Source organism: Colletes gigas, unplaced genomic scaffold, assembly GCF_013123115.1.
Source record: "Colletes gigas isolate AHSC1104 unplaced genomic scaffold, ASM1312311v1 Colletes_gigas_Sc00003, whole genome shotgun sequence".
Taxonomy (NCBI): domain Eukaryota; kingdom Metazoa; phylum Arthropoda; class Insecta; order Hymenoptera; family Colletidae; genus Colletes; species Colletes gigas.
In genome coordinates, this window is record NW_025106632.1 from 6,991,310 (window position 1) to 7,007,757 (window position 16,448).

The following is a 16,448-nucleotide window of genomic DNA, read 5'->3' on the forward strand; positions in this document are numbered from 1 at the left end:
GATTTCAGATTTCATACTCCAAGTCACAGAACTCGTAATTATTATTTGTTAATAGTTCGATGTAATGACACTGTTCCATAAGAGGAATTCTCAGAAAACAAATCATAATCGAGGGCAGTCGAAATTAAATATTCTTTTCGTAAAATGGAAACGAAAATTATGAGTTCAGATTCCATACTTCGAGGCATAGAATTCGTAAATATTATTTGTTAACAGTTCGATATAACGACACTGATCCATAAAGGAAATTCTTAGAGATCAAAACACAGTCGAGATCGTGTCAAAATTAAATTTTCAATTTTTCTTTTCGTAAAATGGTAACGCAAATTGTGAGTTCAGATTCCATACTCCGAGTCACAGAACTCGTAATTATTATTTGTTAATAGTTCGATGTAATGACACTGTTCCATAAGAGGAATTCTCAGAAAACAAATCATAATCGAGAGCAGTCGAAATTAAATATTCTTTTCGTAAAATGGTAACGAAAATTATGAGTTCAGATTCCATACTTCGAGGCATAGAATTCGTAAATATTATTTGTTAACAGTTCGATATAACGACACTGATCCATAAAGGAAATTCTTAGAGATCAAAACACAGTTGAGATCGTGTCAAAATTAAATTTTCAATTTTTCTTTTCGTAAAATGGTAACGCAAATTGTGAGTTCAGATTCCATACTCCGAGTCACAGAACTCGTAAATATTATTTGTTAATAGTTCGATGTAATGACACTGTTCCATAAGAGGAATTCTCAGAAAACAAATCATAATCGAGAGCAGTCGAAATTAAATATTCTTTTCGTAAAAATGGTAACGAAAATTATGAGTTCAGATTCCATACTTCGAGGCATAGAATTCGTAAATATTATTTTTTAACAGTTCGATATAACGACACTGATCCATAAAGGAAATTCTTAGAGATCAAAACACAGTCGAGATCGTGTCAAAATTAAATTTTCAATTTTTCTTTTCGTAAAATGGTAACGCAAATTGTGAGTTCAGATTCCATACTCCGAGTCACAGAACTCGTAATTATTATTTGTTAATAGTTCGATGTAATGACACTGTTCCATAAGAGGAATTCTCAGAAAACAAATCATAATCGAGAGCAGTCGAAATTAAATATTCTTTTCGTAAAATGGTAACGAAAATTATGAGTTCAGATTCCATACTTCGAGGCATAGAATTCGTAAATATTATTTGTTAACAGTTCGATATAACGACACTGATCCATAAAGGAAATTCTTAGAGATCAAAACACAGTTGAGATCGTGTCAAAATTAAATTTTCAATTTTTCTTTTCGTAAAATGGTAACGCAAATTGTGAGTTCAGATTCCATACTCCGAGTCACAGAACTCGTAAATATTATTTGTTAATAGTTCGATGTAATGACACTGTTCCATAAGAGGAATTCTCAGAAAACAAATCATAATCGAGAGCAGTCGAAATTAAATATTCTTTTCGTAAAAATGGTAACGAAAATTATGAGTTCAGATTCCATACTTCGAGGCATAGAATTCGTAAATATTATTTTTTAACAGTTCGATATAACGACACTGATCCATAAAGGAAATTCTTAGAGATCAAAACACAGTCGAGATCGTGTCAAAATTAAATTTTCAATTTTTCTTTTCGTAAAATGGTAACGCAAATTGTGAGTTCAGATTCCATACTCCGAGTCACAGAACTCGTAATTATTATTTGTTAATAGTTCGATGTAATGACACTGTTCCATAAGAGGAATTCTCAGAAAACAAATCATAATCGAGAGCAGTCGAAATTAAATATTCTTTTCGTAAAATGGTAACGAAAATTATGAGTTCAGATTCCATACTTCGAGTCACAATTCATCTCAATCGAAAGAAAAACTGCATTTCGATGTAACTGTCGACAACGATGACTTTCGATGATCAATTTTCGCAAATCAACGCATTTGCAGGCAACAATTAGACATCGATTCTCCCGCGAGTGATGAAAATTGCGTGTCATTCGATGAACAAAGAACGTAAACGTTGCAACGGAAGGGGACACGCTCGGTTAATGTGTCGCTGATGACGATTCTCGCAGAGGATCCGTGTGTAATTATAGTACGAAGAATAACACCAGCTGCAAGGCCGTACACGCGTTTAGACTTTTGTTCCACGAACGAATCCCCATGATTTCACTTCGATCGTTGTCACAGTTCCTTTGTTCCGGTTCCGGCCGGTTGCCACATCCTGTCCAAAATATAGTTTCGCTTTCCTACTAGATTCAATGTCAATTTTCGTGAATTAGTTTCCAAACGGGTCCATTTACCTTCCCGAGTGACCATTTTCTATAAATTTCTGGATCCTAGCTTTCAAAAAGTATATAATATATCATCTCCATTTTTTATTTTATACTGTTTTTTATTCTGACAACACGAGACTCGATGTGATTTTAAAAGCGACTCGTATTGCTCAGTCTTGAGGTATTTAACGATTCCAGTCTCGATGAGGGACCTCTTCAAAAAAATTCATACTCCTTTGCGTTAATAGTTTTTTTAAAAGAATAATCACCTCGTGAAACAAAGAATTTTTTATCAGAATCTAGCTTATGTTTTTCAAAGAACTTGACACTGATATGCATTGTGTAAAATAAGTACCCGGTCTGTGTATCGACAGGTAAAGCTCAGAGACAATTGCAAACGCTTCAACAATATACAAAGTTCCCTCTAGTTTTCCCAACTAGGGGAAAAATTATAATGGAAGATTTTGGAGATCAAAATGAGACGACAATCAAGAATAGTGATCGATCGAGGCTTCCGGGAACTTATTTTACACAATGTATAGCAACCGAGGGATTGGTCGAGCGCTTGTGAGAACGCGAGCCCTCTGGCGGCGAGCATGGGAGGCGACGCCACGTGATTTTAATTTTCAACGTTTCCAATTAAGAATCGTGTGCTTTCGCAGAAGACGAAACAACTGAATACAATGTTGCCTATTTACACACAAAAATTTGTTTCGATGCATGCACTGTGGGGTTTGAAAATGAGAAATTCCACTTATTTTACAGAATGTATGAATGCCAGGTTTTTGACAGGACACATTTATGCAGAAAATTTTTTCCACCCCAGTGTGCCATTTCAGAGTTAAAATACACCGTGTTCTCTTATTAACCCTTTGCACTCCGAATTATATTCCAATTTTGTTACCAGCGGCTCCCAATGCTTTTAAGTGTTTTATTTGAAATTTACCTGTTAAAATAAGTGTTTTATTTACACTGTTGTTGTATTTTGTAATTTTCAAATGTATGATATCTGTCTGAAGGAGCTACTGAGATAAAAATTGATGTCGACATAGGAGTGCAAAGGATTAACACTGTTTTTCATTCGTTTCTCCGAGACGAAACGACGCGATGATACTTTTTTTTTATTTCAGGGGCCGTAAACTCGCCTCAAATACTCCTGAACAGCGGTATCGGGCCGCGTAAGGAGCTGAACGACGTTGGAGTCGCTGTTACTCACGACCTGCCAGGTGTTGGAAGAAATCTACATAATCATGTCGCCTACACGCTCGTCTTCACAATTAACGACACCGACACCGCGCCGCTGAATTGGGCCACCGCGATGGAGTACCTGCTCTTCAGAGATGGTCTGATGTCTGGCACAGGCAAGTACCTAAGTAATCCATTAATTAATTATTACCATTATTCTATTTCATCATGAATATTACGTTGGATCTCGAACACCTCCGCAGATACGGTTTGCAGATCTCTGTACATTTAATTTGTATATTTGGTCGTACCACTCGAGGGGGATTGAAAATGATAGAATCGTAATAAACGTAATACACGTTACGTTTTGTGTACATATTTACGGTTGCGTACGATAGAGCTCGAACTTTATATGTACTACGGGTATCGATCTGCGTTGAAATAGGTGGTTGATACACTGCGAGTCGCAAAAACAAAGCACGTATTCACCGAACTTTCTTTTTTATTGATTCTGTTTACACCGTTTGCTGTGCAGCGTAGCGAATGGTCACGCACACGTTGAAACCAGAAAAACATCCGACGCCGTGTACACGCCCATTGATACAACGGCCCGAAGGTACTATTTTTCTCTTGCAAACAATGGTCTACCGTCGATAACAGATTTTACCTGGGCGATTCAGTTATGAAAAAATGGTAACGTTGAATGTGTACTCTACGTTAGAGGCTTGTAAGCGAACGGGAGATATCGAACATGAGCGAATACCGTGGCGCGTAACAGTGAAACACGTTTTATTCGAACGAACGTACGACGATAAAAATTTTATGAAAATTGTAAAACGATCGTGATATTTAAGACTATCGAGGCTTCGAGGTTTTGTATATTTAAAGGGTCCCGAATATCCCAGTCGACTTTGATTTTTTTACCGATATTCATTCTGATTGGCTTACTTCACTCACTGGCTGTACTTACAACGTTCAGAATACGCAAAATTAGATAATTTACAAACCGACATTTTAACAAAAGTAATTTTTTATTCGATATTAGAGAAATACTTAGTGTTAATCTACAATTTTCTGGATTTTCAAAAGAAATTTAACATTTGTGATAATATTATTGAAATGAGTAATAAGAATAAAAATTGTACGAACAATAATGATATTACAAATGTTAAATTTGTTTTGCAGAGTCAAAAGATTGTAGATAATGTTAATTTTATAGTAGGATTCTATTTTAGGTGACAGATTATTAAAAAATTACTTTATTTTTGATTTTGAATTTTTTTCTCGAAAATGCGCAGGATTTCGGGGTGATGTCTATTCACCAAAAATGATTGTAATTGATCCCTGCAACAGAAAATAATTTTTCCAGAACGATTTGAAAGTTTTTTTTTCCGTCGAAAAATTTCACACCTTCTCGAATTTTTTTCTAGAAAGTGGGTAGGAATTCGGCAGTATGTCTATTCACCAAAAATGATTATAATTGACCCCTGCAACAGAAAATAATTTTTCCAGAACGATTTGAAATTTTTTTTTCCATCGAAAAAGTTCACACCTTCTCGAATTTTTTTCTAAAAAGTGGGTAGGATTTCGGTGGTATGTCTATTCACCAAAAATGATTGTAATTGCCCCTCGTAACCGAAAATAATTTTTCCAGAAGGATTTGAAACTTTTCAATTTTCAGGGTAACAGACAGTTATGATCAGACATTATACTTTCAGTAATGAATTTTTTTCTCGAAAATGGGTAGGATTTCGGGGGTATGTGTATTCACCAAAAATGATTGTAATTAACCCCAGTAACTAAATATAATTTTTTTAGTATCATTTTAAATATTTTAATTTCGTCTAAAAATTTCAGTTCCTATTCGAATTTTTTTCCAGAAAGTGGGTAGGAATTCGAGGGTATGTGTATTCACCAAAAATAATTGTAATTGCCCCTCGCAGACGAAAATAATTTTTCCAGAATGATTTGTAATTTTTTAATAACTTTTTGACGAAGCCTCAGTCAAGAAATTGATATTCTTAATTTTCGTTTTATTTCTAGACTCTCCCATTAAGCCAAATACCCTGTATACATAGTAGGTACATTTGTCTCAAGAACAATAAATGCAACGCATCTGTTTACCTACATAGATCGCGTCCTACCTTATCGGCGCGATTTTCAATTATTCTTAACAGACAATACCAAGTATTTTATTTCCTTTTTTACTCTACATGCAAATATCAAATAGAAAATTCTCTGTTTGTCAAATGACATAAGCCCAAGAAAATCGGGTCGCGTTTACGAAACCGGCGGTAAATCGCTCGCGAAGACGATCATTCGTCGAAAAAGGCGCGACGTAAAACGGCGCAGAAAGGGCAGACTCGTCGAATCGGTGTCTCGTCCGACACCGATCGATCCGAAGAGCCCCTATGCAGTTATCCGGTGAAAGCGCGTTGCACAATGATCCAGATCGTGTTTGCCGATCGACGATGATGCAACCGCATTACGATCGCACTGTTTAACCGTCATTCGACCCGTAGCCGATTTAGAGCCAAGCCGCTCGAGGGTTCCGCGAACTGTTCCAGCCACCCTGTCGCGCTAGGTCGCCGTTTTACGAGCTGACAACGCCAGCCGCACGACGGATCAATTATCCTCGCGGGACCCGCATCGACCGGTTCACCTGGCTACGGAGTCGGATCAATTAGCGTTCGATTCGCGACGCCATTAGCCCGACAGTTCCGGTATTTGTTGCTGCGACTAACAACCGTCGCGTTACCCGCGAATCGTTTTCGATTCGACCGAGTACCGCGCGACAAACAACTCCGCGCTTTGAGTCCTTTACGGGACGTTAATTGCACGCTGGTAATTACCGCGAGCAAAGAAACACGTGATTTTTAGCTGGAACACGCCACGCCACGCCATTATTTGTGAATTTCGAACGTTCAAGAAAATGTGTATTGGATCTTTTTTTTTACGAGATGCCTCCATATTCATCCTCGTTATTATTTGCAAGTATATATCAAGAGTTTTGTTTTCGTTTTTTCGTTGCTAAAAATCGAAGAATTACACTAAAAAAATTACTACTCGTTTGTTACTTGTTACTTATGTGTACATTTTTTTTAACGGAATGTCTCTGGATCCTTCTGCTACATTATCGTTATTTATAATCCTTCCTTGTTGTTATTGCAAGTATATATCAAAAGTAAAAGTCCAGAAAAAATTACTACTCGTTTGTTACATCGCGAGTTTTGGAGAGAGACTATGGAGAGACCATGGAAGCAGTAAAGATCATTTATAAAAATTAGCACCTGTCGAGAGGCCTGGAGATTTTAGTTTGAAAGACGAACTACGTTCTGGTGGCAAATTGCCATAAATGGAAATTTAACGATTCTCGAACGCGTGTCGTCGAAAACCCTTCGTCGCCTTCAAACGGTTAATCCGACGTAACTGTTATTTTTCACTTTCTACGGAGACGAGTTTCACTCGAAATACCCACTGGTGTCCCTTCTTTGATCCAACCGACGTTTAATTGGTGTCGGAAGCCCTTTATGGTCCGATTCTATCGTTTTCCGCGCATTTAAATCGTCAACAAAGCCGCGTAAAGAACGACCATTCGCGTAAAAACAGTCTCAAACACGCGCTTTCACTTGGTGCTTGATAGTTAGAGCAGAGGATTACTACACGTAGACCAAACTCGTCCAAACGGGGGACCAAATCCGGAAGGGACATCATTCCTGACGATTATGTTGCCCCGAATGACGATCGTTTGTTGGACCAAACCAAACGGACGTACACATTACTTAAAAAGCAACAGCTTTTCTACTACGGGACGTTAAACAATTTCTTCAGCCTCTTCTATGCGCTTCTTTGCAAATTCCTTTCACTTATCTATTCAGAATGAAATACAACTTCGTACGTTTACGACATGGCTTCTATGTTATTAGCGAAGGTTCGTAAACATTTTCCGAGTGTTTGAGACGAAGCAAAATAAAATAGCAACTAATTGGAAAACCCAGGAAGAACGCGTTTTGAAAAGATGAGACGAATCTTTATGGTTTTTGTGAGCTGAGGCTAAGAAGCTCCATAAATAAGACACAAGCGTGAGATCAGAGAATATTAAACTTGTTCTCGAACATTACTTAACGCGATAAATGTCTCAGATCTGTTCCTATTAAATCGAGCAAGTTTCCTTTCGAGGTATCTCCTGCTCGAAAAGCGTAGCGTTCGCGACAGTTTAACTCGTTTGAATCGATATTAACTTTCCGTATCGATATGCATAGATATACACGTTCGTGTCCCTTTTACAGAACTCGATCGTTCACGGACCAAAGTTCTTTTTTAGGCAGAGAACTGGCTCGAACGTGTAAATCTTCGAGGAAGCTCGTTTTTATTGCAATCCGTTTTTCTCAATTTTCCGCATTCAAGGAGAACGCACCGCAAGTCGCGCTATTACGCGCGATTTTCCAGTTACTTGAAGAAAGGAAAGTTGGGATGTAAAACAGCAGAACGTAACATAAACCGTTTGTTACAATGCTATTATGAAATACTATCGAGTATACAAAGTGTTTCCTTTATCTCGTTTTGTCGGGTTGGTACATCTTTATATACCGGGGGGAAATTTTAATGGGGGATTCTGGAGGCCAAAATAAGACGAAAATCAAGAATATCAATTTGTTGATGGAGGCTTTGTTAAAAAGTTATTAACGTTTAAAGTTTCGCCGGTACTGAATTTTTTTCTAGAAATTGGCTAGGATTTCAGGGATATGTCTATTCACCAAAAATGATTGTAATTGACCCCCTCAATCAAAAATAATTTTTTCAGGATGATTTGAAATTTTTTAATTTTACCGAAAATTTGTCCATCTTCCTGAATTTTTTTCTCGAAACTGCGTTGGATTTCGAGGGTATGTCTATTCACCAAAAATGATTGTAATTGACCCCCTCAATCAAAAATAATTTTTTCAGGATGATTTGAAATTTTTTAATTTTACCGAAAATTTGTCCATCTTCCTGAATTTTTTTCTCGAAACTGCGTTGGATTTCGAGGGTATGTCTATTCACCAAAAATGATTGTAATTGACCCCCTCAATCAAAAATAATTTTTTCAGGATAATTTGAAATTTTTTAATTTTACCGAAAATTTGTCCACCTTCCTGAATTTTTTTCTCGAAAATGCGCAGGATTTCGGGGATATGTCTATTCACCAAAAATGATTGTAATTGACCCCCATAACCGAAAATAATTTTTCCAGAATGATTTGAAATTTTTTAATTTAATTGTTAATAACTTTTTAACGAAGCCTCCATCAACAAATTGGTATTCTTGATTTTCGTCTTATTTTAGCCTCTAGAATCCCCCATTAAAATTAAAAGAAACAGACCCCTGCTTTAAACGTCGGGATATTGGGTAGTCGATCGAGCGCTTGCGAGAGAAACGGTCCCTCTAGCGGCGAGTACCGGAGGGCGATGTACCCCACAATATATTTGTGTTGTTCAAAGTGTTAATAGCGAGTTTCAGATGGACAATTTTTCCTCCTTGATCGACCCAACATTACCCAACATTAGCTGTTTCCTATTTACAAATTTTTTGATGAATTGTCCAACAGGAATCTCCGAGGTGACCGCGATGGTGAACACGAAATTCGCGAATCCGAAGGAGGACCACCCGGACATTCAATTAATTTTCGGCGGTTATCTGGCGGACTGTGCGGAAACTGGGATGGTCGGGGAGTCAAAGGGCGCGAACCGTACCATCTACGTGATACCAACCTACCTCCATCCGAAAAGCCGCGGCTACCTTCGTCTAAGGAACAACGATCCCCTTTCAAAGCCGTTGATCTACCCGAAGTATCTGAACCACCCCGACGACGTGGCCAGCCTCGTCGAGGGTATTAAGTTTAGTATCAAGTTGGCGGAGACCGGAGCTCTCAGCAGGTACGATCACACGCATCCTCTCTGCAGATATAATGCACTCATTAATATCGATTCCTTCTACTTTTAACGCTTTTAAACGCAGGTAAATAGCATCGATCAAACTATCTTCTGATCATCGTTATAGGGGGACCTTGCGTTACTCTAACAAGAGAAATTTAATGTACCATAGAGAGATGACTTTACTTGATGGCTAGGCACGCTGATTTTAACCGTAACGTAATACTAACCTGTTCTCACACGCATCGTCATTATTGGGCTGAGTCGATCGCTACAATTCCCATCACGTGGCGAAGGACTAGATATAGGAATCGTCAACGAGATGGTAGGCCACAAACGAGGCATACCAGTAGACCATAAACGAATTTTTAAGAAAAATTGACAGGTGCCTAATTCCTCAAAAAAAAAGATTTCAAATCGTTCTGGAAAAATTATCTTCGGTTGCGGAGGTCAATTACAATCTTTTTTGGTGGATAGACATACCCCCGAAATCCTAACCGTTTTCGAGAAAAAAATTCTTGAGCCGAAGAAATATATTGAATGAAAGGTAGCCCTAATGATGAGTACAGGAGATGACACCATAGTATCAAGGAAGTACGGGAGGTGGCGCCACAATAGCAAGACAGAGTAGGATAGAACCATAGTGGTCGAGATTAGCCATAAGTTCAGAGTGTTAACCATAAAAAATGTTTCCTAGCCAAATGGTGCCTAGCCAACCAGTCGTCTCTCTATGGTAGCATAAACTGTGTCAATGGTTAGCTTATTTTCGCGTTGTAGGTATGGTTTCCAGTTGGATCGTACGCCGGTGAAGAACTGCGAGCACCTGAAGTTCGGCTGCGACGCTTACTGGGAATGCGCAGTGAAACACGAGACGTCGCCGGAGAACCATCAGGCGGGTTCCTGTAAAATGGGCCCACCAGACGACCCTATGGCGGTGGTGGACAACCAATTGAGAGTCAGAGGGGTAAGAGGGGTACGTGTAGCTGACACCAGCATCATGCCGATGGTGGTTTCTGGAAATACGAACGCACCCGCCATCATGATCGGCGAACGAGCCGCTGACTTCATGAAGAGGACCTGGATAGGCTGAACCAGGCTCCTTTCACGGATAGAGGTACATTCCGGGACCGATACGCCATCGTTCGTCGAAAGAAATTTCTAATCGATTACCGTGTAACGTCGAACTCGAGCAGACGTTCGGTTTTGTTATTTTATCGTCTGGCTACTGTGCAGTGAATATTCGAAATATCGTGGACCAGTGTAGAACCGTAGAAATATCCTCAGCTATCCTAACACGGTGATTCTAATGTAGTTGTGGCTACCACGGAAAGATCTTTAATGAATTAATTACGTTTAATCTCGTTCGTATTGTATTTTCTTTAAAAGCCATTTACGATGTTTTGAGGTTAGTCGAATGTTGCGTGAGGCTCAGATGGCGCTGTGCGCATTCAATTACTGCGGGGGGGGGAATGAACACGAAACGAGTACAGTGAATACGTCTGTAAGTGTCGCGAAGTTTAGATAACGTCGCGTTCTCGGTTACCCTTATTGCTCGAGTTGTAACAATAAGAGTAACTGAAATAAGATCATATCGAGTGAAGAAACAGTAAATAGTAATGCTATTACGTTCGAAGTGTAAACGGAAAACAGGGAATGGTAATTTTTAATTATTTTACAGCGTATAACTGATTTTGTTTGTCGCAACTGGGACTACAGAACTGTCGAATCATAAAAGGTTAAAAAATAAAAATATCCATTTAAAAAAAGGGTTATAAAATAAAGATTTCCTCGCTTGAAAAAAAATGTTACCATCCTAAAACTTAACAATGTTATATGCAAAAAAATATCCGTGTAAAAAAAAAGGGTTATAAAATAAAAATGGCCACCAGTTAAATGAAATGTTTCTTCCCTTACAATGATGTGTAAGGCTATTACTAACAATTTTATTCGATATTTAAGGAAACTATTTTTAATTTTCCGTGATTAGACTGACAAAGTCAGTAACAGGTTGTTCGAGAATGACTGCAAAACAGATCCAAGGTACGTAGATCTTGTCACGTTAAAAAACTCGAAAAAATGTTCCTACTTCCGTTATTTGTTAATAACTATTCAAGTCATGAGTCTGTACTTTTGTATTGAACTCCAAAACTTCATAATTTAATTACAGGAAAAAAGAAATTAGTAAATAATCGAGGTGTGGTTCGATTTGTAGAAATGGAGGGAATATGTTATCTCTGTCTTTGTCGCGCAACTATTGCCCTCTCTTTCTAGTCTCGTTCTATTGTGCCGCCATCTACGGCAGAACGTCCAAATTTGTCGAAAAAAATTAAATCTCTAGCTCTCCGGTCGTTAAGGTAGAGTGACGCTGTTGGCACATACGATCGAAAAATATTTTCAATTATTAATATTACCACAGACGAGGCACATTAGTAGACGTTAAATCCAATGTATTTTTTCGACCCATTTCTCTGGGGCTCTAGAGCATCATTAACATTTCCTTGTTACTGACAACGTTATTAACGGGCTATAGAAGGAGATCATAACACTTCTTATGGTAGGAAATGAAATTGCAGAAATTTTTGCTATGCTTAGCGTGTGTGAGTGGAGGTTAATAACGTGCATATTTTTTAACCAGTGTGGAAAATCTTGACTTGATTTACACGGACCATTTTACAAACTGAAGGTAAGCTTACGTTTGTCAACAGTTTAGCCAAAAAAACTTGTAATTTTTTTTGTACCAAACATAATGGTAAAATCAGGACGTTGCATCGAAAGATTTATTATTTAGTCTTTTTCATTATCTAGTTAATTAATATTTACGATACATTTCTTTGTTATCTTTGCGTTGGGAACACATTTATGCAATTGCGATAAACTAAGCACGGGTAATAAAAAAGACACGATTACGCTCGAATATTTGTAGAAAATATTTGAATTGCTAAATGCATATACGTTCGTACGTGTATGTAACATCGTCGGTGTATTTAACCAACGACAACTACTTGCATTCGTTACATTTATACGTGCACACATTTCACACATTGTTGCTTACTGAATTTATCTCTTTGACCCAGTTCGGATTTAGCCTTATCCTGAAATATTTCGCCAGTTAAAGAAATCCACTAAGGTTATGTTCCATTATTCCTCTGTTCGAAAGAGAAAGAGTCAAATACGCACGAAATTGATCACATGGTGATATAGTTTCCAGTATTCTTGGAATACAGATTTCTTAGAGCAGTCAATATTTACACAAAGCCATTTAAATTATTTGTTCGTATCTTCCTTTAATGCTGAAACTCGCAATTAGCGCAGTTGATCGATTTTGTGAGGATAAATCCTTAGAACTAAGAAGGGAAATATGGAAGTAGTTAAAAAAAATTGAATTTTGTGTATTTTGTGTGCATTTATTTCTCATGCATATGATTACAATATTTCAAAGTCACGCGTGCCAAGTTCTTATACACCAAGTATAATAGTATTATTTAAATACACTCACACGCAAGAAACACTTTTTCAAATATACATATGTTTCGTTTCGTCGTCAGTATAGCTTTGCCATAGTTATTCCTAGGTTTCATTTGCATTCATTATCATCAAACTTAAGCTACGTGTAATTGTAAAAGACTAGACTCTTCATTCTTCTTCCTTTTCATCCAGTACCAGGAATATCCATATTTTGTTCAAATCGTCGTTTACGAGCGTTCGTATCTCGAAGTTATTATCAATAACTTCGCCTGCGTTTATTGCACTTATACATCTTTCGAATCTTCTGAATATCTCTTTTGCTGAATCCATCCCTCTGACCCAGTTCGATTTTGGACACGCCCTGAAACATATTCATCGATAAAATTTAACCACCGGATTTTTTACGCACAATCCCACAACGAGCAAATGTTATTTAGCGAGTCCTTCAAATTAATTGGTTCCCTCCTGGGTCAGAGAACCGTCTGAACTTAGAAAGCTACAGACCTTGATAATTTCAACTTGATATATTACTCACTCTTGGTACAATGGTGGGCTGACCGTTCCTGGAAAACGCGTTCGCCGAATAATGCATTACGCTCCCGTAATCGTATCCAACGCCAAAGGCGTCTGTAGTCTGTCTCGAGGCTTTCTCAAAATTCCCAGAATGACCTACACAAACAAGATCAAATTAAACCGAATTAGCCGTTTAATAACCACCAAAAATAGAACATTAGAACTTCCATAAAAAGGTTAAATCACTTTATAGTCCCATAGAAAAATAACATAATATTAGCAATCGTCGTAAAATTTCACACCTTCTCGATTTTTTTTCTCGAAAGTGCGTAGGATTTCGGGGGTATGTCTATTCACCAAAAATGGTTGTATTTGACCCCAGAACCTAGAAATAATTTTTTTAGAACGATTCAAAATTTTTGGTTTTTCACCGAGAGCACCGAAAAATTTCACACCTTCCTGATTTTTTTTCTCGAAAGTGGATAGGATTTCGGAGGTATGTGTATTCACCAAAAATGATTGTAATTGACCCCCGCAACTGAAAATAATTTTTCCAGAACGATTTGAAATTTTTGAATTTATTTGTTAATAACTTTTTAACGAAGCCTCTATCAACAAATTGGTATTCTTGATTTTCATTTTATTTTGGCCTCTAGAATCACCCATTAAAATTTTTCCCAGGGGTGACCGAGCACCCTGTATACATATAGCAACCGAGTTGGTCGAGCGCTTGTGAGAGCGTGACCCCTCTGGTGGCGAGCATTGGAGGCGACTCCATAAGATCATCAGAGTTTAATTATCGCTAACCATACTAATTATCAATGAACATTTGTTCCTTCGAACCCCATCAACGCGTCTCTTACCATTCAAGATGTTGTTCCAATGAATCGAGACGAAGTCGTCCCGCTCGTATCTGCTCTGTTCGTGCAAAAAGCCAATGGCGTGCATCAGTTCGTGTATCACGGTACCCTTTTTCACCAGACACCCCGGAACCTGAAGATTCACGTCCTGTCGGCCACCGAGCCGCCCCACGCTGCTCCAACAACCGCTATTCCCGGCCGTGATCCTGACATAATCGCTTTCCTCGCCATTGTAAGGCTTGAACTTGATGCACGTGTATTTGTGGTAGTCGTTCATCGCGTCGTTAATTAATTTTCGCTGTTGTGCATCTGGAATACGATTCGACCCCGGACAAATGTACACTTTTCTCAAATTCGATTGTCAAAAAAGTTTAATGGGAGATTCCAGAGGCCAAAATAAAACGAAACTCAAGAATACCAATTTTTGTATCGAGGCTTCGTTAACAAGTTATTAACGTTTAATGTTCCGCCTGTGGAACGGCGATCCGCGAACAGCTGCTAGTGGTACTCACTCAGAGAACTGTAAGGCTGTCGATACGTCGGTAAGTAGAGCTTCTCGCGTTGAGCGAGAACCACTGTCGCGCGCACGCAGCTGTGCGCAGGTTGCCTATCCACAGGCGCAACTTTAAACGTTAATATCTTTTCAACGAAGCCTCGATCAACAAATTTGTATTCTTGATTTTCGTCTTATTTTGGCCTCTAGAATCTCCCATTAAAATTTTTCCCCGTATTTAGAATAATAGAAGAATAATAAAAGAGTTTTTATCAGACATAATTATTAACTTACGAAGATGTTTGCATAGAATTTCAGAAAGATTTATTATTTAATAAAATTTTACTTGTTACTTGTACCGGTTAGAGTTTTCAGGAGGTTGCTTTAAGATATTCGAGTAAAACAAGCCATAATTATTGTTTCACGCGAACGAACGAAACGTAAAGATATTCTTTGCCAGCTCGTTGTTCGAAAAGTAATGTAATGTCGCTTACTGAAGTAGGGGCTGAGCATGTAAGGTACGACGCCGCCCGGCCATCGAGCGGATTCCGCTTTCAGGCCATTTTTCTCCAACTGCGGCGGAAACAAAATGTCACCCTCCGCGTAGCTGCCCAATTCTTCTGGATTCCGGTCCCAGCCCTCGTGCCAGTTAGCCACGATCTCCCCGGTCGCGTTGTCCGGCACTCTGTAGAGAGCCGCGCCAAAGTGTTGCAGATGAGCGATCACCCCGTCGGGACTTTCCACGGAATTGTCCAGAACGTCGCGACGATGGAACGGCCATGCGTGCGCGACGGAGAAGAAACTGAACACGAGGAAGGGAACGATCGTGCAACGACTCATGGCGTGCTTCTTTCAGACAAAGAGTGCTCGAGAGTGAAATGGATCCAGTATTCGAAGCAATTCCACTGACGAAAATCGACCGTGTCTTCCAGATTTTATACGCAACCGGTGAACCCCACCCGTGGATCAGCTCAATGCTTCCATTGCGGAAACGATCAGGGTCGGTCACTGATAACCGTGGACTTTGGGTAACAGGAAGTTGAGATTTACCAGTTTGATTCCTCGAAGGCTCCCACGGCTCACCGGGTACCACTCTATCAGTCTCGAGCGTACGATTATCGTCAAAGCGTATAATAGGAGTTGGCCAACCATCGAAAAAAATCTGAATCTTAAATGTCTAAAAATCTACATCGCAATAAGGGGCACCAGCGAACAAATGTCAAGAATTTTTTTGTAAATCATTTATTGCTACCTATAATATGTGATATTATCAATTAGAAGTTAGAATAGTGCCCACATAAGTGACCAAGCTCGGGACCGGCGTTGGTCATTTATGTGGGCATGGCTAAACCATATATAGGGTGGGAAAAATTTTAATGAGAGATTCTAGAGGCCAAAATAAGACGAAAATCAAGAATACCAATTTATTGATGGAGGCTTCGTTAAAAAGTTATTAACGTTTAAAGTTCCACCCGTACTGAATTTTTTTCTCGAAAATGCGCAGGATTTCGAGGGTATGTCTATTCACCAAAAATGATTGTAATTGACCCCCTCAATCAAAAATAATTTTTTCAGGATAATTTGAAATTTTTTAATTTTGTCGAAAATTTGTCCATCTTCCGGAATTTTTTTCTCGAAACTGCGTTGGATTTCGAGGATATGTGTAATGATAAAAAATGATTGTAATTGACCCCCGCAACAGAAAATAATTTTTTTAGAACGATTTGACAATTTTTTTTTTCGTCGAAAAA

The 16,448-nt window shown here is 38.5% G+C and overlaps 2 protein-coding genes across 2 annotated transcripts in view; one reads left to right on the forward strand and one right to left on the reverse strand.

Annotated features, from left to right (window-relative positions):
• Positions 1 to 11,233, forward strand: part of LOC122404500 (glucose dehydrogenase [FAD, quinone]) — a 38,667-nt gene extending 27,434 nt beyond the window's left edge. The window contains exons 6-8 of the mRNA XM_043408497.1: positions 3,400 to 3,630; positions 9,042 to 9,369; positions 10,144 to 11,233. Of these exons, the coding sequence (XP_043264432.1) occupies positions 3,400 to 3,630; positions 9,042 to 9,369; positions 10,144 to 10,456 (872 nt within the window). The 3' untranslated portion in view covers positions 10,457 to 11,233. The remainder of the gene's footprint in view (positions 1 to 3,399; positions 3,631 to 9,041; positions 9,370 to 10,143) is intronic.
• Positions 11,234 to 12,815: 1,582 nt separating this feature from the next.
• On the reverse strand, positions 12,816 to 15,774 carry LOC122404634 (zinc metalloproteinase nas-13-like). Its single transcript, XM_043408776.1, has 4 exons — positions 15,192 to 15,774; positions 14,208 to 14,513; positions 13,367 to 13,500; positions 12,816 to 13,192 (listed from the first exon to the last, which is right to left on the reverse strand). The coding sequence occupies exons 1-4, from the start codon at positions 15,535 to 15,537 to the stop codon at positions 13,088 to 13,090; spliced, it is 891 nt and encodes a 296-aa protein (XP_043264711.1). The 5' UTR covers positions 15,538 to 15,774; the 3' UTR covers positions 12,816 to 13,087.
• Positions 15,775 to 16,448: the final 674 nt, after the last annotated feature.